Genomic DNA, 15,772 nt, shown 5'->3' on the forward strand with positions numbered 1-15,772 from the left:
GCTGGTCTAATGGCTGTTAGTCTGTGAAGCTTCAGATTACGAGGTTCTAGGTTCGAGCCTGGGTCGCGTTTTCAAATTGGTTGGTCCTGGTCATCATTAATGATTAAATCTTTACTACAAATATTATAAAGCTGAAGAGTTTGCTTGTTTGCTTGAACGTGTTAGATAGGCCGAGGAAGGCTATAGGCTATATATTATTTATTTATTTATTTATTTATTTATTTATTTTCCCCGTATTCTTACGGGAACGGGAACCACGCGGGTGAAACCGCGCGGCGTCTGCTAGTAGTAAATAAACATAAAAACTGCATCTGTTTCAAATTATACCTACCTATGTATATATATTAATATCATTTATCTGGCGGTTTACCCAGGTCATACACCTTGTGCACACCTCTGCTTACCTTCGCAATCGATTTTAGATTATGTCGATTTGTTTGCTCAGTGCTTACCACGGTCACGCAACCTGTGCACGCCACACTACAAATCGATTAGTCAATGCATTATAGATGACAGTCTCCTATACTAATAGCATTAACAACTGAGTCTTAGGGCCATAAATCATTTCTCTATATCTATCTCGCTTGCACTTATGGGTCTTATGGAGCCGTCTAGTGAAGGGTGTAACAATGAAAGACATATTATCGATAAGTAAAGTTTATTATCGTATCTTGTTCACAAAATTAAAAAAATTAACAATATTTGATTTAATATAATACATATTTCATATTATATAATTATTAACTAAATAAAATTAATCTTCATCTGAGTCTTCATCATCAGAATCTTCGTCTTCTGCCAAATTTATTATATATTAGTATCCATAGTGCGCAACGAGTAACACATGAATGTATTTATTTAATTGCAGTAAACACATTTATAGCAAAAAAAATACGCAATGCAATTACATTAGAAACCGACCAATCAGAATCGTCCAAATCATTATTGACTCATCATTAGCACGTGCGCAGGTAGCCGTTTATCGATAATTAGGGTGCGCAGGTAGGCGCGCTGCACATTCCTATCTTTTTTGACTTTTATGACCGGACGACTCAGATGATAATGCGCATACTATAGCTACAGCGAGCGTCAACCGGCGTGACATTTCCGTCACACGGCCCGTCAGTGTCACGTCATGACGCGTGACGTCGCGTGCTGTCGCCGACGTCCATTATTAATCGCTCCATTACCGGGCGAGTGTCGGTAAATTGGTTTTGTTTCCCGGTAAACTGCCACCCTTGTATTAATGATGACAAAATAAACTGTGGATCACGGACTCCTATTGAGCTAGCATGCCGTTACTAACAATTATGATTTTATACTATAGATCGGTTACGTCCCTACAAAATCACCGCATAAAGTGATCCGAATAGGCTACAAGACTGAGCGCACACATGCACAATTTTGTCTTTAATTCCATTATTTATTTATGTATATATAATTTTTACACTTCCTGAACACACAACTCGACATTGTAGACGATATTTAGGTTTTATTTGTTTAAATAACATTGAGATGTGGAAATTTCCTCTTTTGAGCGCCTCATTTTTCATGACCTAGTATCTAACGTTAAGCGTTCCCAAGATATTTTGTGCACCCATTTGCCACACTTTTAAATGTCAAAGTAATGTCTAACGAGGCAGGTCTTTATATAGTTAGTCTAAGATATTTATCCTGATTTTTAATTTGTTTGTTGGTAAACAGAGTACATAGAATATGGCTTAAATAAAGGTATTTACTGTAAGACCGTGCCTACAGAGGACGTTACAGTTTTACCTACTTAAAATGCCACAGACTAATTAAAATACAGAATTCCAACTTTAAAGAAGTCTTCGATTTTAAAGACTAGGTAGGTACCTATGTGATTATGCATTAAATAGTAGACATGTGGTTTTTTTTATATCGGTATGCATAAAATTAAAATAAGAAATAGAGGTGTTGTTAAAATTACTTGTATTGGTGTAAGCGGCACTCGCTAGTGTTGTGTCTTTATAATAGTTCAGCCAATTTATCTACACAACCCTGTATTCTTATACCTACCTTATTCATGAAAATTATTCTTATTGGTGACATAAATTATTAACATGAAAATCCGTTCAGTAGTTTTGATATTATCAGGTTCAGAGAGATGAACTAACATCACCATAATGATGACGTAGCACTTATTTAAGTAAAATAATTATGTGGGAACTAAATAATTGAGGATAAATAAAAGAATGTGTTTACATATTGTAATTGTTTTAAACGTTTTATTTCATATACTTAGTAATGTTTGGCAAAAGGAAGAATAAAATGCTTCTCAGAGCGTTGGATACACTCGTCTTAAATACGTAATACTTTTTGGTTCTTACATTATATACTTTAAATTATTATTAATGTATAGTGAATTTATTCCAGAAAGTCCGTTTGGCTTGAATGTATTGACAGACAAAGCACCTTTGTATATATAAACTGATGGTTTGTTTCATAAGAACATTCTTTCAATATTACACACCAACGCTATATCTGTCTTCTGTCAAATTATATAGTTTACCACTACATCTAAAGCCAAAAAGACTTTCAAAAGTAGATAAATTATAACAGTTGTTTACACTTATCATTTAACACAGACCAAAGAAAAAGATATGTATCAAATTTTACTAAATTCAGGTAGTTCTTTTTATCTTTTCAGAGTAAAATATAATTTTTAAAGAAATCTTGATTTCTATAACACAGAAGAACATACAAATTAGACACTCAAGTGTTATTAGTTACATACTTTTTTTACATTTTGAAGAGTAACTTAACCAATAACTCCGTCTATCTTTTTACTTATGTCTGTGTAATGATATTTATTCACTAGGCAACATTTAACGCTATTTTTAATAATTATGTACATATTATAATGCGATGAAGTTAAGCTCTGTAGGAGAACTAACCAAAAATAGAATAACTATACCTACTGTAGGTATGATGGTAGTGTTTGATCTTTTTTAGAATACAGGTAAATGCTTCGGCAAATAATAATAATTATACAATTGCAAAGTGCCTACTTTGCACATCAGGAATTTCTGCAAAGTAACATCATTAATATATACATTAAATGTAGCCTAGTAAATATTATTGGTTTATTCGTTAAGTATTTGAAATTATAATTTTGTTGTTTAGCACCAAAATATTGTAGCTAGAATAGGCCTAAAATGGATTTACAACACATTAATATAATACTTAATGGCTAGTTTGACTCTAGTGACTAAAATCACTTTGATTATTTATTTATTTTAGAGTTAGATTAAGTCTAAGGACTAATAAAATACTCATACAAGTTAGACCTATTTACGATTTTAAAAAAAGGAAAAAATAATAACAAAAATTTAAATTCAATGTAGATTAAAAAAAAAAAGAAATCTCAAGGTTTTTTTTTCAGATATTGTGTATTTTTGTTTACGTTAATTTTAAGTAATCAATCATAATCGCTTAATAGTATTCAAAATTAATGTAAACATAAATCTCAGGTAAAAAAATGTTTTTGAGTATTTCTAACTCATTTATTGTCCCCTCTACATATATTTTCGGATGCCAGTAAGTCTTGTAAGTATATATATGTATTTAGCGATATAATAAACAGTTTTTCAGACGAATTAAAAAAAAATGATGCACTAAGCGCCAAACTAGCCTATCGTCAGTGAAAATGCTATTCGAGGTAAACAATCGGGTAACACATTTTGCTAATTTACTTATTTTATGAATCTCATAATTTTGATGGTGCCTAGATTCGCGTTTTCTCTTTCTGTAAACATTTCCGCTAACGACAATATGGGCCTAACCACGTTTGAGTAGGTTTATAGGTAGGTACATTACCCAACGAATTAAATAAGTAAAAACAGTTAAAGTTCATGTAAGATGATAGAATTTTAACATAATATTCGACTATTTTTAGATTTTCAAAAGATTTTGGATAGAAGCAGGCGTTACTTTGCGGAAGTTCATCATGATTATATAATGATTTATTTATTTTGCTATCATCCGCGAAAAGTCGACAACGTCACCCAGGTCCGACAAAATATTCTCTCTACGTACGTTTCACCCCGAAACCGGAGCATCCTCAGGAGATGTTGACTCTACAACGTGCAATTTCATCCGGTTTCGGGGTGAAACGTACGTAGAGAGAGTATTTTGTCGGACCTGGGTGACGTTGTCGCATGGGTTCGTCGACTTTTCACGGATGATAGCAAAATAAATAAATCATTATATTTCAAAAGATTTGCAAATTTTACCAACTAGTAGGCATTCAATGTATATTACCTAGAAATGTAATATGAAGCATACATTAAAAAAAAAAAAACAAAAAATACATTACAGTTTCGTATCTACAAATCCAGGAAGGCCCATACTATATAATATTTGACTTTAAATAGTAAATTTCTATATTATTCACATAAGTTTCAAAAGAAAATATCTATAAGAATTTTCAGCCACAAATTTGTACATAATTACAGCTATGATATATACAGTTTTATTGCACAATATTAACTATGGAATGTTGAAGTGTTTAGCAGTTAGGTTATATTATTATAATTATTAGGAAAGCTATTTTAATCTACTACTTAAATAATTACTTAATAGTTATGCGTTTCAAAAACTCCGCCATAATAGGAAAATTACAATTTCCAAGGAACAACAACTTTCTTTGCGGAATTCCGCGATGCAAAGTTAAAAGTATTGAAATTTTTGTATGTATTCACTTTCTTTTCAGCTTCAGTTTGTATAGATAAAGTGTTTCCTATTGATTATAGCAACGAAAGCTTGTTTTTCCTTGCTAGAGTATTATGGACTTTTGCAAAGTGATTCTTTATACAATATTAAATATTTACAAAGCTCTTAAAGGCAAATCACAAATGATGTTGATTTGTTTGTAAAATACACATTTCTCGCTATTTTTACAACATGGTTGTATTGAGAATTCAAAGGTACTGGACATGTACAAGATATAAATCTAACTAAAACTATTTGATAAATCTAATTAACATCACAAATGCACTGGATATTTGGCCGTGTTTAACAGCCCATAAACATATTCACAGATTCGGGTCACGAGGTAGGCTGGGCTCTGCCGTTTTGCCGGCGATTAGCATGACCCTCACTGTGAATGTTTCTTTTAGTCCTTGAGAAGAACGCAGCATTGCAGCCACTCACTGAACACCGGTGCAATAGCTGTACGTGAACACTTTCACAATGCAACTTCAAGCTTGACAAGTCTTTGTAACACTCTCTGCAGCCGCGGCACTGGTAATAACCGTCCTTATTCGGTCGTGGCGCCTCATCCTCCACGCAGTAGTTAAGTTTTTGTGCCAAAGGGGGCGAATAATTTGGATTTTGGCAACCAAACGCGTTCAGACTAGGTGGCAAGAAACCAAACGGCAAGGGAGGGAAATTTGGGAGCATTCCAAATGGTGTAAATAGGAAGGGATGTTGGTTAAACATGTCGCGCCCGTTTAAATAGCTCTCTGGCAATGGAAGAGGTGGGTACGGTGTACTAAAAGGCATAGCTCCCAGATGACTTTTTGGTTTTTCCGTTTCTCTAGCGCGATAGTATTTTTGCGAATCAATGTATGGACACGCGCGTTCTTCGTCGTTCAATTTCACCAAAAGCTCCATCTGTTCTTTAATTCTATCTAAAAGTCGTGATTCATCAAATATCCTCAAATCTTCAGCTAAAATTCGTCTGTGCAGATTCATATTTGAACTGTGTCGATCTCTACTTCGTCTAGTGTTAAAAGAAGCTCTACAACCTTCGTGGTTACATTTGTACATTACTTTTAAATGGGCATTTTGATAATGAGTTTTTAGTATATAAATATTTTGGAACATTTTATCACAAACTCTACATTTAAGTGGGTTATCAACGTCTATTGGAACATCAGTGGTTGTTACAAAGAAGCCACTATCAAAATGGCCGTAAATTTGACCTTGAATATCGTCCGATCCATAATCGTAACTTGATACTGACGACGACGGCGAACGATCGGAGAAATCTATATTATCATTTACACTTAGATTGAAAGGTGCTAAAGAACTATGTGTATCAATTTTCTTGGCAATATTAGGAAAATCACCTTTTGATAATCTTTCTAACCTTTTCAAGGAATTTTCAGACGAATATTGATCGTTATGAAGACGATATGGCTCGTGAGATTTAGGTGAATCAGTTTTATCAACAGGTTCTTCCTTTACTCGTAAGTCTTGAGCGCTATAATTTATTTCAGTAGTTTCAACTGGGGCAACTGACGGAGGTTCCTGCTTAATTTTAAGGTCCTCAATTTTATCATATGGAACTGAATAGTTAATACTACCAGTATCATTTTCTTCACACTTGACTCTTTTAAGGTTTAGCACTCTATCTTCATCATTGACGTGCTCGTCACTTTTACCATTATGTTCGTTGTCTTCGTTACAATCATTTTTCAGTTTTGTCGGATTGAAATTCTTTCTTTTCCTCTTCATTACTTCAGGACTGACATCTTTGTTATCTAAATGTTCATTATTGTCACTGATACTTCTTTGGTCATATTCTGCTTCAGAATCATCAATAGACCCTATAGATTTATTGAGGTTTGAATAATAGTCACTTGTATCAATGTGATCAGTTTCATCATCATCGTCGTCACCAGCAACAACCACAATTCCGTCATCTTCATCAGATTCTCCATTACCATCGAGCTCTTTGTTCTCAACAGAGCTGGATTCACGACGCATATGTTGAGGAATATCCATTGAAGGTGAATAATTTAGATTATTTTTGTATTCAAGTGGAATGTTTGATGTATATTGCCTCATACTCTGTGACGGATTGAGAAGTGGGTATGATCCAAATGGATGCAAAGGATTTATTCCTGGTGGTATGCTTAAACCAGCACCAGGTGGAGGAATCAAGACCGGATGAGCTTGAGCACTTCTTCCATCGTGTGGTGAGATTTTTCTTCTTAAATGAGGTGAATGCAGTTTTGGATTTGGATTAGCACTGTGCCTGTTCCTTGACCTTCTAGAGCTGAACATCATACTGCACCCTTCTACTGTGCACTTGTGCATTTCACGTAAATGAACTGCCGAAAAATGAATCTTTAGGGCACCTTTATCACAAAAAGTTTTAAGGCACACATTGCATTGTACTCGTTTCTTACCAGTAGTAGGATTAATAAATTGAGTACCTAAATTAAGAGGCATTTGAGATGCACCCCATTGTCTTTTCGGTGGGCTAATACATTTTCCTAACATCATATCTCGCGTTTTCTGAGCTGCTTCAACATAAGCATCCTTACTTAGGTTAAGGATATTTTCATCATCAGATCTGACATCATCGGATCTTAATTTAGCGTTTGAATGATTTAGTCGACTTTCAGATGTTTCGGCTTGTTTTGCAGATATTTGTGGTAAAAGTGCCTGTAGAGATGCTAATCCCATGGGATTTTGGCTGAGAGCTGCCACCATTGCTGCAGGATGAGTAAACGTTGAAGGCATTGATATTGGTGGCATGGGTAGGTTATTTGGTAGTTGAAAGTTAAAGAACTGGCTTCTCATCACATCCATAGCTGCTTTCTCTGTGGAGGTCATAATATTGTAGTTATTTTTTCTATGTTCTTCTTTATTTTCACTAACTTTATGCTTCCTAAAGTCAAATGGTTGCATATTTTGTAGATGATTTAATGGAGAAGAATTGACAGGACTAGTAGTTGATAGAGGGCTTGATGAGGTCGACAAATGGATACTGTGACTGGGGGAGGCTTCTGCGGATGGGGTTGTTTGGGGCGAACGTGTTTGGTCAGGAGAGAGCCTATTGCAATTTGGTGTCATTTTTTCTTTCTTAACTTCTACATCTTTGTCTACATTATTAGCTCTAGTTTCATTATCTTGGACGCTCTTCAAATAGTCAAAGTTTTGCTTTGCTTCCATCACATGTTGAAAGTATTTAAGTGATTCGTTGTTGCGTATATCTTTCGCTGATCTTTCCATAAGTCGTCTGAATTCAGCTTCGAGTTTTAGGTGTTCGTATTCTGTATTCTTCATTTGTTCATAATCCTGTTTGGCCCCTGGGGGTGATGGAAGACCGTTTTTCTTGTATATTGGTAAAAGGGAAGTCTTGTGAAGCGCTCTTGCTTCTTGGAGCTTCAGGATCTGTTGGAGAGCCAGATTGTGTTCTGGCCCACACCCGCTCCATCTTTCTGCGCTGCCTGACTGCGATTCCTGTAACAATACAAATTATAAAATTACTGATGTGTATTTAACTGAGCTTGTTCGGGGAAGTAATACAGCTATGCTCATTTCTGCCACCTAGTAGCATTGCTGTTCTGGTGTGAAGAGAAAAGTTGTTGTAATTATACGAACAATGAGGCTTACACATTTTGAAGGACGTGTTCTTTGCTTGTGTACATTGCTCTACTTATAAGCAATTCAAATAAATTCAAATACACAATTGTAGCAGCCGGTTTTCATTAGTTATTACACCAACATATTGGTGTTCATAAGTTTTTTATATTGTTGTATCTGTACTAGCTTAATGCAGCTATTATTTTTTACTCTAGTAACTGTATTAGTCTAATCACGTCAAAACATAATGTCTGTTTTTATAAATCATGACACTCCATTTGATATCCCATCATTTAATGTTAGCTCACGAAAACCACGTACCCATAAATATTCACAACCTTGATTCGATTAAATTAATTTGAATGTATCCGCCTGTTCGTATCTGTCTACAGCAATTTTAAAGACAGGTTGGTCTAATACCTCATCCAACTAACTATCGGGTCGACACATAACCACACCTTGCGTTTTCAAACGCTAATATCGAATTAATTCCAAGAACGGAGAGCAATTGGGTAAAATTGTGTAAAATGACGGTTTCGAGTCGACTCAAGAATAGAAAAGTGGTTTCTGTCGCGTGTTTGGAACGATTTAATCCGAAAACTAAATTACTATTCATTTAGTGAGTATTTGGGGCCCGTTCACATTGTCAAACTTGAGTTCGGGTTAATTTGGCCACTCCTTAATCTGAGTTTAATGCTGTTGTTGTTATAATTGAATCTGTAAGTGCTGAGAATCAACGGAAACTCACTTACTGGGTAATTTCAAATATGGAAGCGGTAATTTATATATAGGTATAGAAGTTTAAAGTGCAATGGTATTGTGTTGGTAATAAACAAAATCACTTGTCATGTTTTTCCGATTACAGTAATCAACAAAAATACACTTAATGAATGAAAATCCGCGAATTTCACAGTTTAATTCAACATAATTGCATTAATTAAATTGTTGCTGGCATATGCTAAATTATTTTCAATGTACATTATAATTGAATTCGGTTCATTGTTGGTAAACTTTTACCCAAAGTAAATGAAACAAAATTTGTTATTTAACTTTATGAGTAGGTAATCTTCATGCAACGTTCCTCGATTGTTTATGGTTTTAAGCTATAGAAATGGCATTGTTTTTAAACTCATATAGTTACTTAGAAATCTGTAACCTGTCTCTATCTGCTGATCTAACATCGGGAGATCTACTCCATGGCTTCCTTTTAAAATATTTAAATATTGTAGTGAATGAAACTTAAATATTTGCTCAATGAGTCAGCCATTTTGTCTTAATATTAAATTAAAGAATTCCTCTTATATTAGTTCCTTCTACTTGATAATTTGTAAGAACATTTATTATTATGTAACTATTCTCATAATATCTGCTTAATATATCCATCATAAATCATCTTTATTGGCACTAAGCTCGTTACGATGAATTAACTGTAAATCCGCAATTAATCTCCGTTTAAAAGGTACAGTGGTACAGGCCTTGTCGTTTAGAAGTTGAATGTCGTCTTTTAAGTTCAAAAGACAATCAATTATGAAAAGTCTTTCTCTTTAACAAAATATTGGACCATTGGGACCAAAACAGGTTTCATTGATATGCAAAAGGTACTTATGATGATAATTATGCTTCTCAATGTATCCGTCAAAAGGCGATATTTTGATTTCATATTCAGAATATTGTGCTCGGATGTTACTGGTTTTGTTTTAAAAGTCTGATTGCAACTTGCACGTCTGGCAGTAGGTATAGCATTCCGTTACTATTAAGTACAGGGCGTCGGGCCTGTTTGGATCTTTTTCAGAACTTTGCGAGTTTGCTCATCGCAATTTTTTTTTAGAATAATGTAAGTACAAAAAAAACAACAAATTCATGTCTCGTGTCAAGTGAGACATGAATTTGTTGTTTTCATGGCGATCTTTTTCATCGACACCGCTACTTGAAAAATCGTCTTAAAATATTTTAGTAGGAGGCATAACATACGTACACAAAATTTAGGTACATAATAATCAAACCTATGGAAAGCATTTTCGTCTCGATTCCCAAAAGCCACGTCACCTCGCTAGCATGTCGCTCGACGTTTAAATCGTTTGTCACTCGATTATGGCGTGTAACCCGTGTAAGTGATGGCTGCCATATCATTATACGTTTTCTGGGGAAAATTAAATTGTCGTTTGCCGCCCGCGCCGGCGTCGGCGGCAATTTCATAATTCGAACAAGAAAAAATAAGGCTTCAGTTTAAATTCTTTTCTAATGCCACAAAATGGATGCACGATAATAAAGTGTCGTTTAAACAAAGTATACGTTTCGTTTTACGAATGGGATTGAGGGTAATTTCACAATTTATGTAGGTAAATGTTTTGGATGCTTTTTTTCTTCATTATAATAAATGTTGATGTTTTTATAAATAGTAACGATAAGATGTCGTTCTAGAAAATTGAACATTAAACGTATGGGATACTTTTGTGTTTAACTTTTTTATAATAGACTTGAGAGAAGATTTTTACATGATTGAGTGCGTGCATGTGTTTAAATATTTGGGCCTTTGTCTACATATAGTTTGGTAATTACCTACTTAAATATTCAGTTTAATATACTTGCAGTAAATTGAAGTTAATAGCTAATTAATCAATCCTTTATTATATAAATAAAGTGTACGTCTGTGATTACAAAATATCTGTGTTTTCTTTAGTGCTTATAAATACACGTATTAAAACAAAAACAAAGTTTTCGAAATTTTTGTATGCCCGTCTGTTACGGGCTAATCTCTGAAATGGTTGAACTCATTTTAATGGACAATATACCTACCAAAGCACAAACAAACTTTGAAAATTTCGAATGCTTGTCTGGGCTTATCTCTGGGATGGCTAAAATGATTTTAATGGCACTTTCACAGGACAAGAGCGGCGATTGAATACCATATAGGTTATTTTTATAGACGTTCGCTAGTTTTAAATATTTTAATCAATACACTAGTTACATGTATCAGTTAATACAGGTTGGTAGGTGGGTAGGTGCCTATGTTAAACTGCATATTAATTCTTGAAGAAGTTCCCACGTGGAAAACGAAATAAATACAAAAAAGTACGCAACACTAAAAGGTGATTGACCGGTCAAATAAACACGCATTATATTTAAACCTTACGCACTACCGAATAAGTACTATTTTTAAACAACAGCGCAATTTAAATTTGCTCCGTATGACCCACGCCTACCGGACAAGCGGACATATTTCACTACATTTTTTCAGTTTCATCAATAAGGTAATTTGTACTTTGCCGTTTATAAAATAAGGTTTAAGGTTTGCAGTGGGGGAGTGTTGCTGTTTTTTTTCCAAAATGCCCATTTCGCGGTGATCGTTTTTGGTGTCGTGACAAGCCATATTGTTCAGGGTATGGATACATGAACTGAACAGGTTTGAGGACTGATGCGTAATGACTGCTCCCAAGGTAGGGGACTTTTTCTGGTGGGAAAATATGCTTTGCATTGAAAACGGTAAGGGCTTTAGTTTACTTTTGACGACCGCGTGGCGCAGTGGGTAGTGACCCTGCTTTCTGCATCCACGGCCGTGGGTTCGATTCCCACAACTGGAAAATATTTGTGTGATGAGCATGAGTGTTTTCCAATGTCTGTGTGTATTTATATACATAATTTGTGTCCAGTGTCTGTGTGTATTTATATATATAATTGTATATTAATATTATAATTATAATATCAACTATCTTAGCACCCATAACACAAGCTACTCCGTATGCTTACTTTGGGGCTAGATAGTGATGTGTATTGTTATGTATATTTATTTATTTATTATTTATTTATACTTATTATCTTCATACTCGTAGATAGAGTTGAATATACATTTTCGCCTATTAAGTAGGTAGATATACTTTTTATATTTAAGTAGCTGTAATGATATTCCTGTTTCGGAAGACAGTTTTGCTGCTGCGTGTGTAACTGAAGGATTGTCAACAAACCATAAACTTCATTAATAAAATAATCAAAAATCAAATTTAAAAAAAAAATATTTCAAGTATATTCTTTTTTATGAAATAAGTCCCTCAGACGTTTAGTTAACTTTTTAACCACGGGACTTCTTTCATGACAATGACTCATGTTTTACAAGCACTTTTGCAAGGTCAAGTTATGTCGTTATTATGATTTAAGTAAAATCGAAAACTTAAAATTACGGGGTTCCAAATGCGCCTATATTCGAGCAACGTCTACAACAAACTCATCTATATATCAGTGAGTGGTTGTCAAGCAACAGATTTTTGGTAAACGGGTTTCGATGTCACACGACTCTACCTGTTTCTGCTATGCTGCCTGCTATGAACTTTCAGTTTCTTCAATTTCAGTCTTTACATCTTAGCACAACCAAAGGTAAACTGTATTCCGAAAATAGAATATCAATACACCTAACAGACAGCTAACAGACAATAGATATAAAATAAATACGAAACTTTAAAAACACGGATCGCCAGAACATTAATTAAACAGTCGTCGCGTAGGGTAAATCAACCAATTGTCGACACGTCGGCTTCTACCATCCATCATTCGGTAAAAACCATTGTAGGTAAAGGTCAGGTTACGCCATCTATATATTGTTCCAACGAATCATATGCGTGTCCGAATTACTACGTTCGAGTATCAATATTTGTCGTTCGACAATCGCATTGCGCGCGGGTGGCCATTTTGTTTATTAATTCAATTAACATGGCTATCTGTATGAATCAGTTTAATATGTGGAGAGTGGGAAATCGCTTTCGTTCTATTGCTTAGTCTATTATATCTAAGTTATTTGATGACATTGTTCTGATTTTTATATTAATGATCGTGATTACTTAAAATTCAATATCGTTTATTTTAGGTAGACTTTCCAAGCACATTTGATAAGTCAAAGTATGTTTGTAATTAGTTATTATTAATACAACATGTTTGAATCCTATCAATTAATTGTACGTATAAAAGCTGGCGTGCGAAAGCACTTTAAGTAGGAATGCAAATAATAAAAAAGTTTTTAGGTTTTCTTAATCAACACGTCACACACGCAAATAAATATAAACAATCACCTACATTTATTAAACGTAATCTTATTTTCAAAGTAAAAAATATAAAACATTTTCGGATTAAATTTTATCGGCCGCGTTTATTAATAATTGCAATGGTCAAGTCACCATTAATAATCAGCTAACATTTAATACCAAGATGGCGTATACATGGTCTCTATCATTACAAAGACACTATAATCTGTCCGCGAGCCCATTATGAGTTTTGATATAATTTAGATTCCACGTGGAATTATCCGCCGCGGTCGTTTAAGTTAATATCTGTAATGATACACCGTGGACAAGTATGAGCCGCTTATCTCAATCTCGGCTTAAGGCACCTCGTGGCGTTATATTATGTATTAATAATAATTGGATTACGGGCAGAGGTCAAATATCGATTTGGCTCGACTCGAGACAGGCCAGTGATACCGGAGTATGATACACTCTATAACTACATACATAAGTATCTAAGTATGTCATTTTACAACCTTTCTTGTATCATTTGGTAGCCTTGTTTTGTTTTCTTTTTTTTCATTCTTTACAAGTTAGCTCTTGACAAGGGTGAGATTGTAATGACCTTTACACTCTCAACTGATGGTAAGTGGAGATGGAAGCAGGCTAACTTGTTAGCAGTAGGATTAATATTCACACCCCTTTTACTACTTTAACTAGCCACGGCCGAATCCTTTCACCAGTCAGACTAATCAAGAAAATCTCAATCTACCCAGCCGGAAATCAAGCCCAGGATCTCCATCTTATAAATCTACTACGCCACGAAGGCCGTCAAAAACTCAATTTCGTTTATTTTAGTTACTGAGAAGTCCTTTATTTTAATATATGTCGAAACTTTTGTGTAGAAATCAAACATGGGCATGTATAAGGTAAAATATACCTAGTAGTAGTAAAGACTGTATAGGTCTTTTACTTAGCCAATAACATATTATGCTGCATAGTCACTAAATAAACAATTTACAATTAACTGGCAAACCATTTCAAGGTGTTCCAGAACTTTTTCTAGAACTTAATTACAAAGCTATAATATCTAATTGACACATTAATAGCTGTCTTGCGAAGTAACCTTGTCACTTTTGGCTACATAAACTTTAAGATCAAACGCCGCAGCGAAATGTTATACGCCCACATTAATTATGAAAGACAAATAGTCGTACGTACTGAGTAACTCAATACCTACGGAGAGCTTAAAATAACTTATACTACGAACCTTTCGATAATCGTCTTCCCACCATCGCTTCACAAACTGTGTCAGTTTACACAAACTATTATCGATATCTTCACTCATTTTTTAAACTCACTGAAAATCCAACTAGACAGTTCTTTAGTCTATAAATGTGACATCAACATTTGAAACTGGTTTAATAACTTTACGCACTTATTAAAACGCAACGATTACGTTTGGAAACTTCAAAAATGTAACACAATTTAATAAACATAAAACTGCACTACTTAGTCCAAGTTTACGCACTGAAAAAGTCGACGTTATGCAAACTTTTCGGATGATTTCGCAAATTAGCTATGCGTGTCCGATCGCATCAAAAGCTTCACCGACTATGACATGACCATTCCTGTGACACGGAAGATCAAAGGACACACCGAACCTGGACAGGGTGGGGGTGGGTGACCCTTGACTCGTTTCACTGATAACGATAACAATAAGCGCCTACCTGAAGCCTTTACAGATCTATTGTTCAGGTTTGTAGTCACGTATACAGCGACGTTAAAGGAACTTCTTCAATAGGTACGAGTATGTACTGATTTGTGCAAAAATATGTTTTGCAATATGTTGCGAAATATTATTGTTCTTATTTAATAATGAAGAAACCTGGTACAACTTTCAAAAGGCTCAAGAGACAAGCACCTGGATTTTGCACCTAACACGCCATAGTATAAATACTTAAAATCCAGCTGAATGTTTCACGACAGATTGCTGGAATAATAAGAGACTAAAAAAAAATAATAATGAAGGAAAGTAACATTTACAGAAACAACTTGATTCTGAAGATTGACAACTAAAAATCGTTAAAATTTGCTATTTAGCTGAAGTCTAAACTAGCTAACCCGTAAAATATCTAAATATTTGATCCCAAATAGTAAACTACCTTTTTAATACAAAAATGTATTAAAAAGGTAGTTTACAGTTCCGTTACAATTTTATGACAGTAGTATACCAATATAATGTTGGTCATTATTGTTGGCGCCAATAAGTCTTCATCCCTAACGGAATAACTTCAATGGGATTAAGTACTGACTTAAGGTTGCAAATCCTTGGCACGCTTTTTACTATGCTGGTAGTTCGGTACTTCCTACTTTGCTTTGATATTCCACATATGTCTATCTTCTATACTAATATTAATTAATCTGTTGAGAGGTCAATT

General features: G+C 34.4%; 1 protein-coding gene across 1 annotated transcript in view; it reads right to left on the minus strand.

The window, feature by feature from the left end:
• Nucleotides 1-2,221: 2,221 nt before the first annotated feature.
• The window catches only part of LOC112046383 (zinc finger protein basonuclin-2-like), a 30,275-nt gene continuing 16,724 nt past the window's right edge, over nucleotides 2,222-15,772 (minus strand). Inside the window, exon 2 of the mRNA XM_024083014.2 lies at nucleotides 2,222-8,220. Coding sequence (XP_023938782.1) covers nucleotides 5,071-8,220 — 3,150 coding nt within the window. The 3' untranslated portion in view covers nucleotides 2,222-5,070. The remainder of the gene's footprint in view (nucleotides 8,221-15,772) is intronic.

This window comes from Bicyclus anynana, chromosome 17, assembly GCF_947172395.1.
Source record: "Bicyclus anynana chromosome 17, ilBicAnyn1.1, whole genome shotgun sequence".
In the NCBI taxonomy this organism is placed as follows: Eukaryota; Metazoa; Arthropoda; class Insecta; order Lepidoptera; family Nymphalidae; genus Bicyclus; species Bicyclus anynana.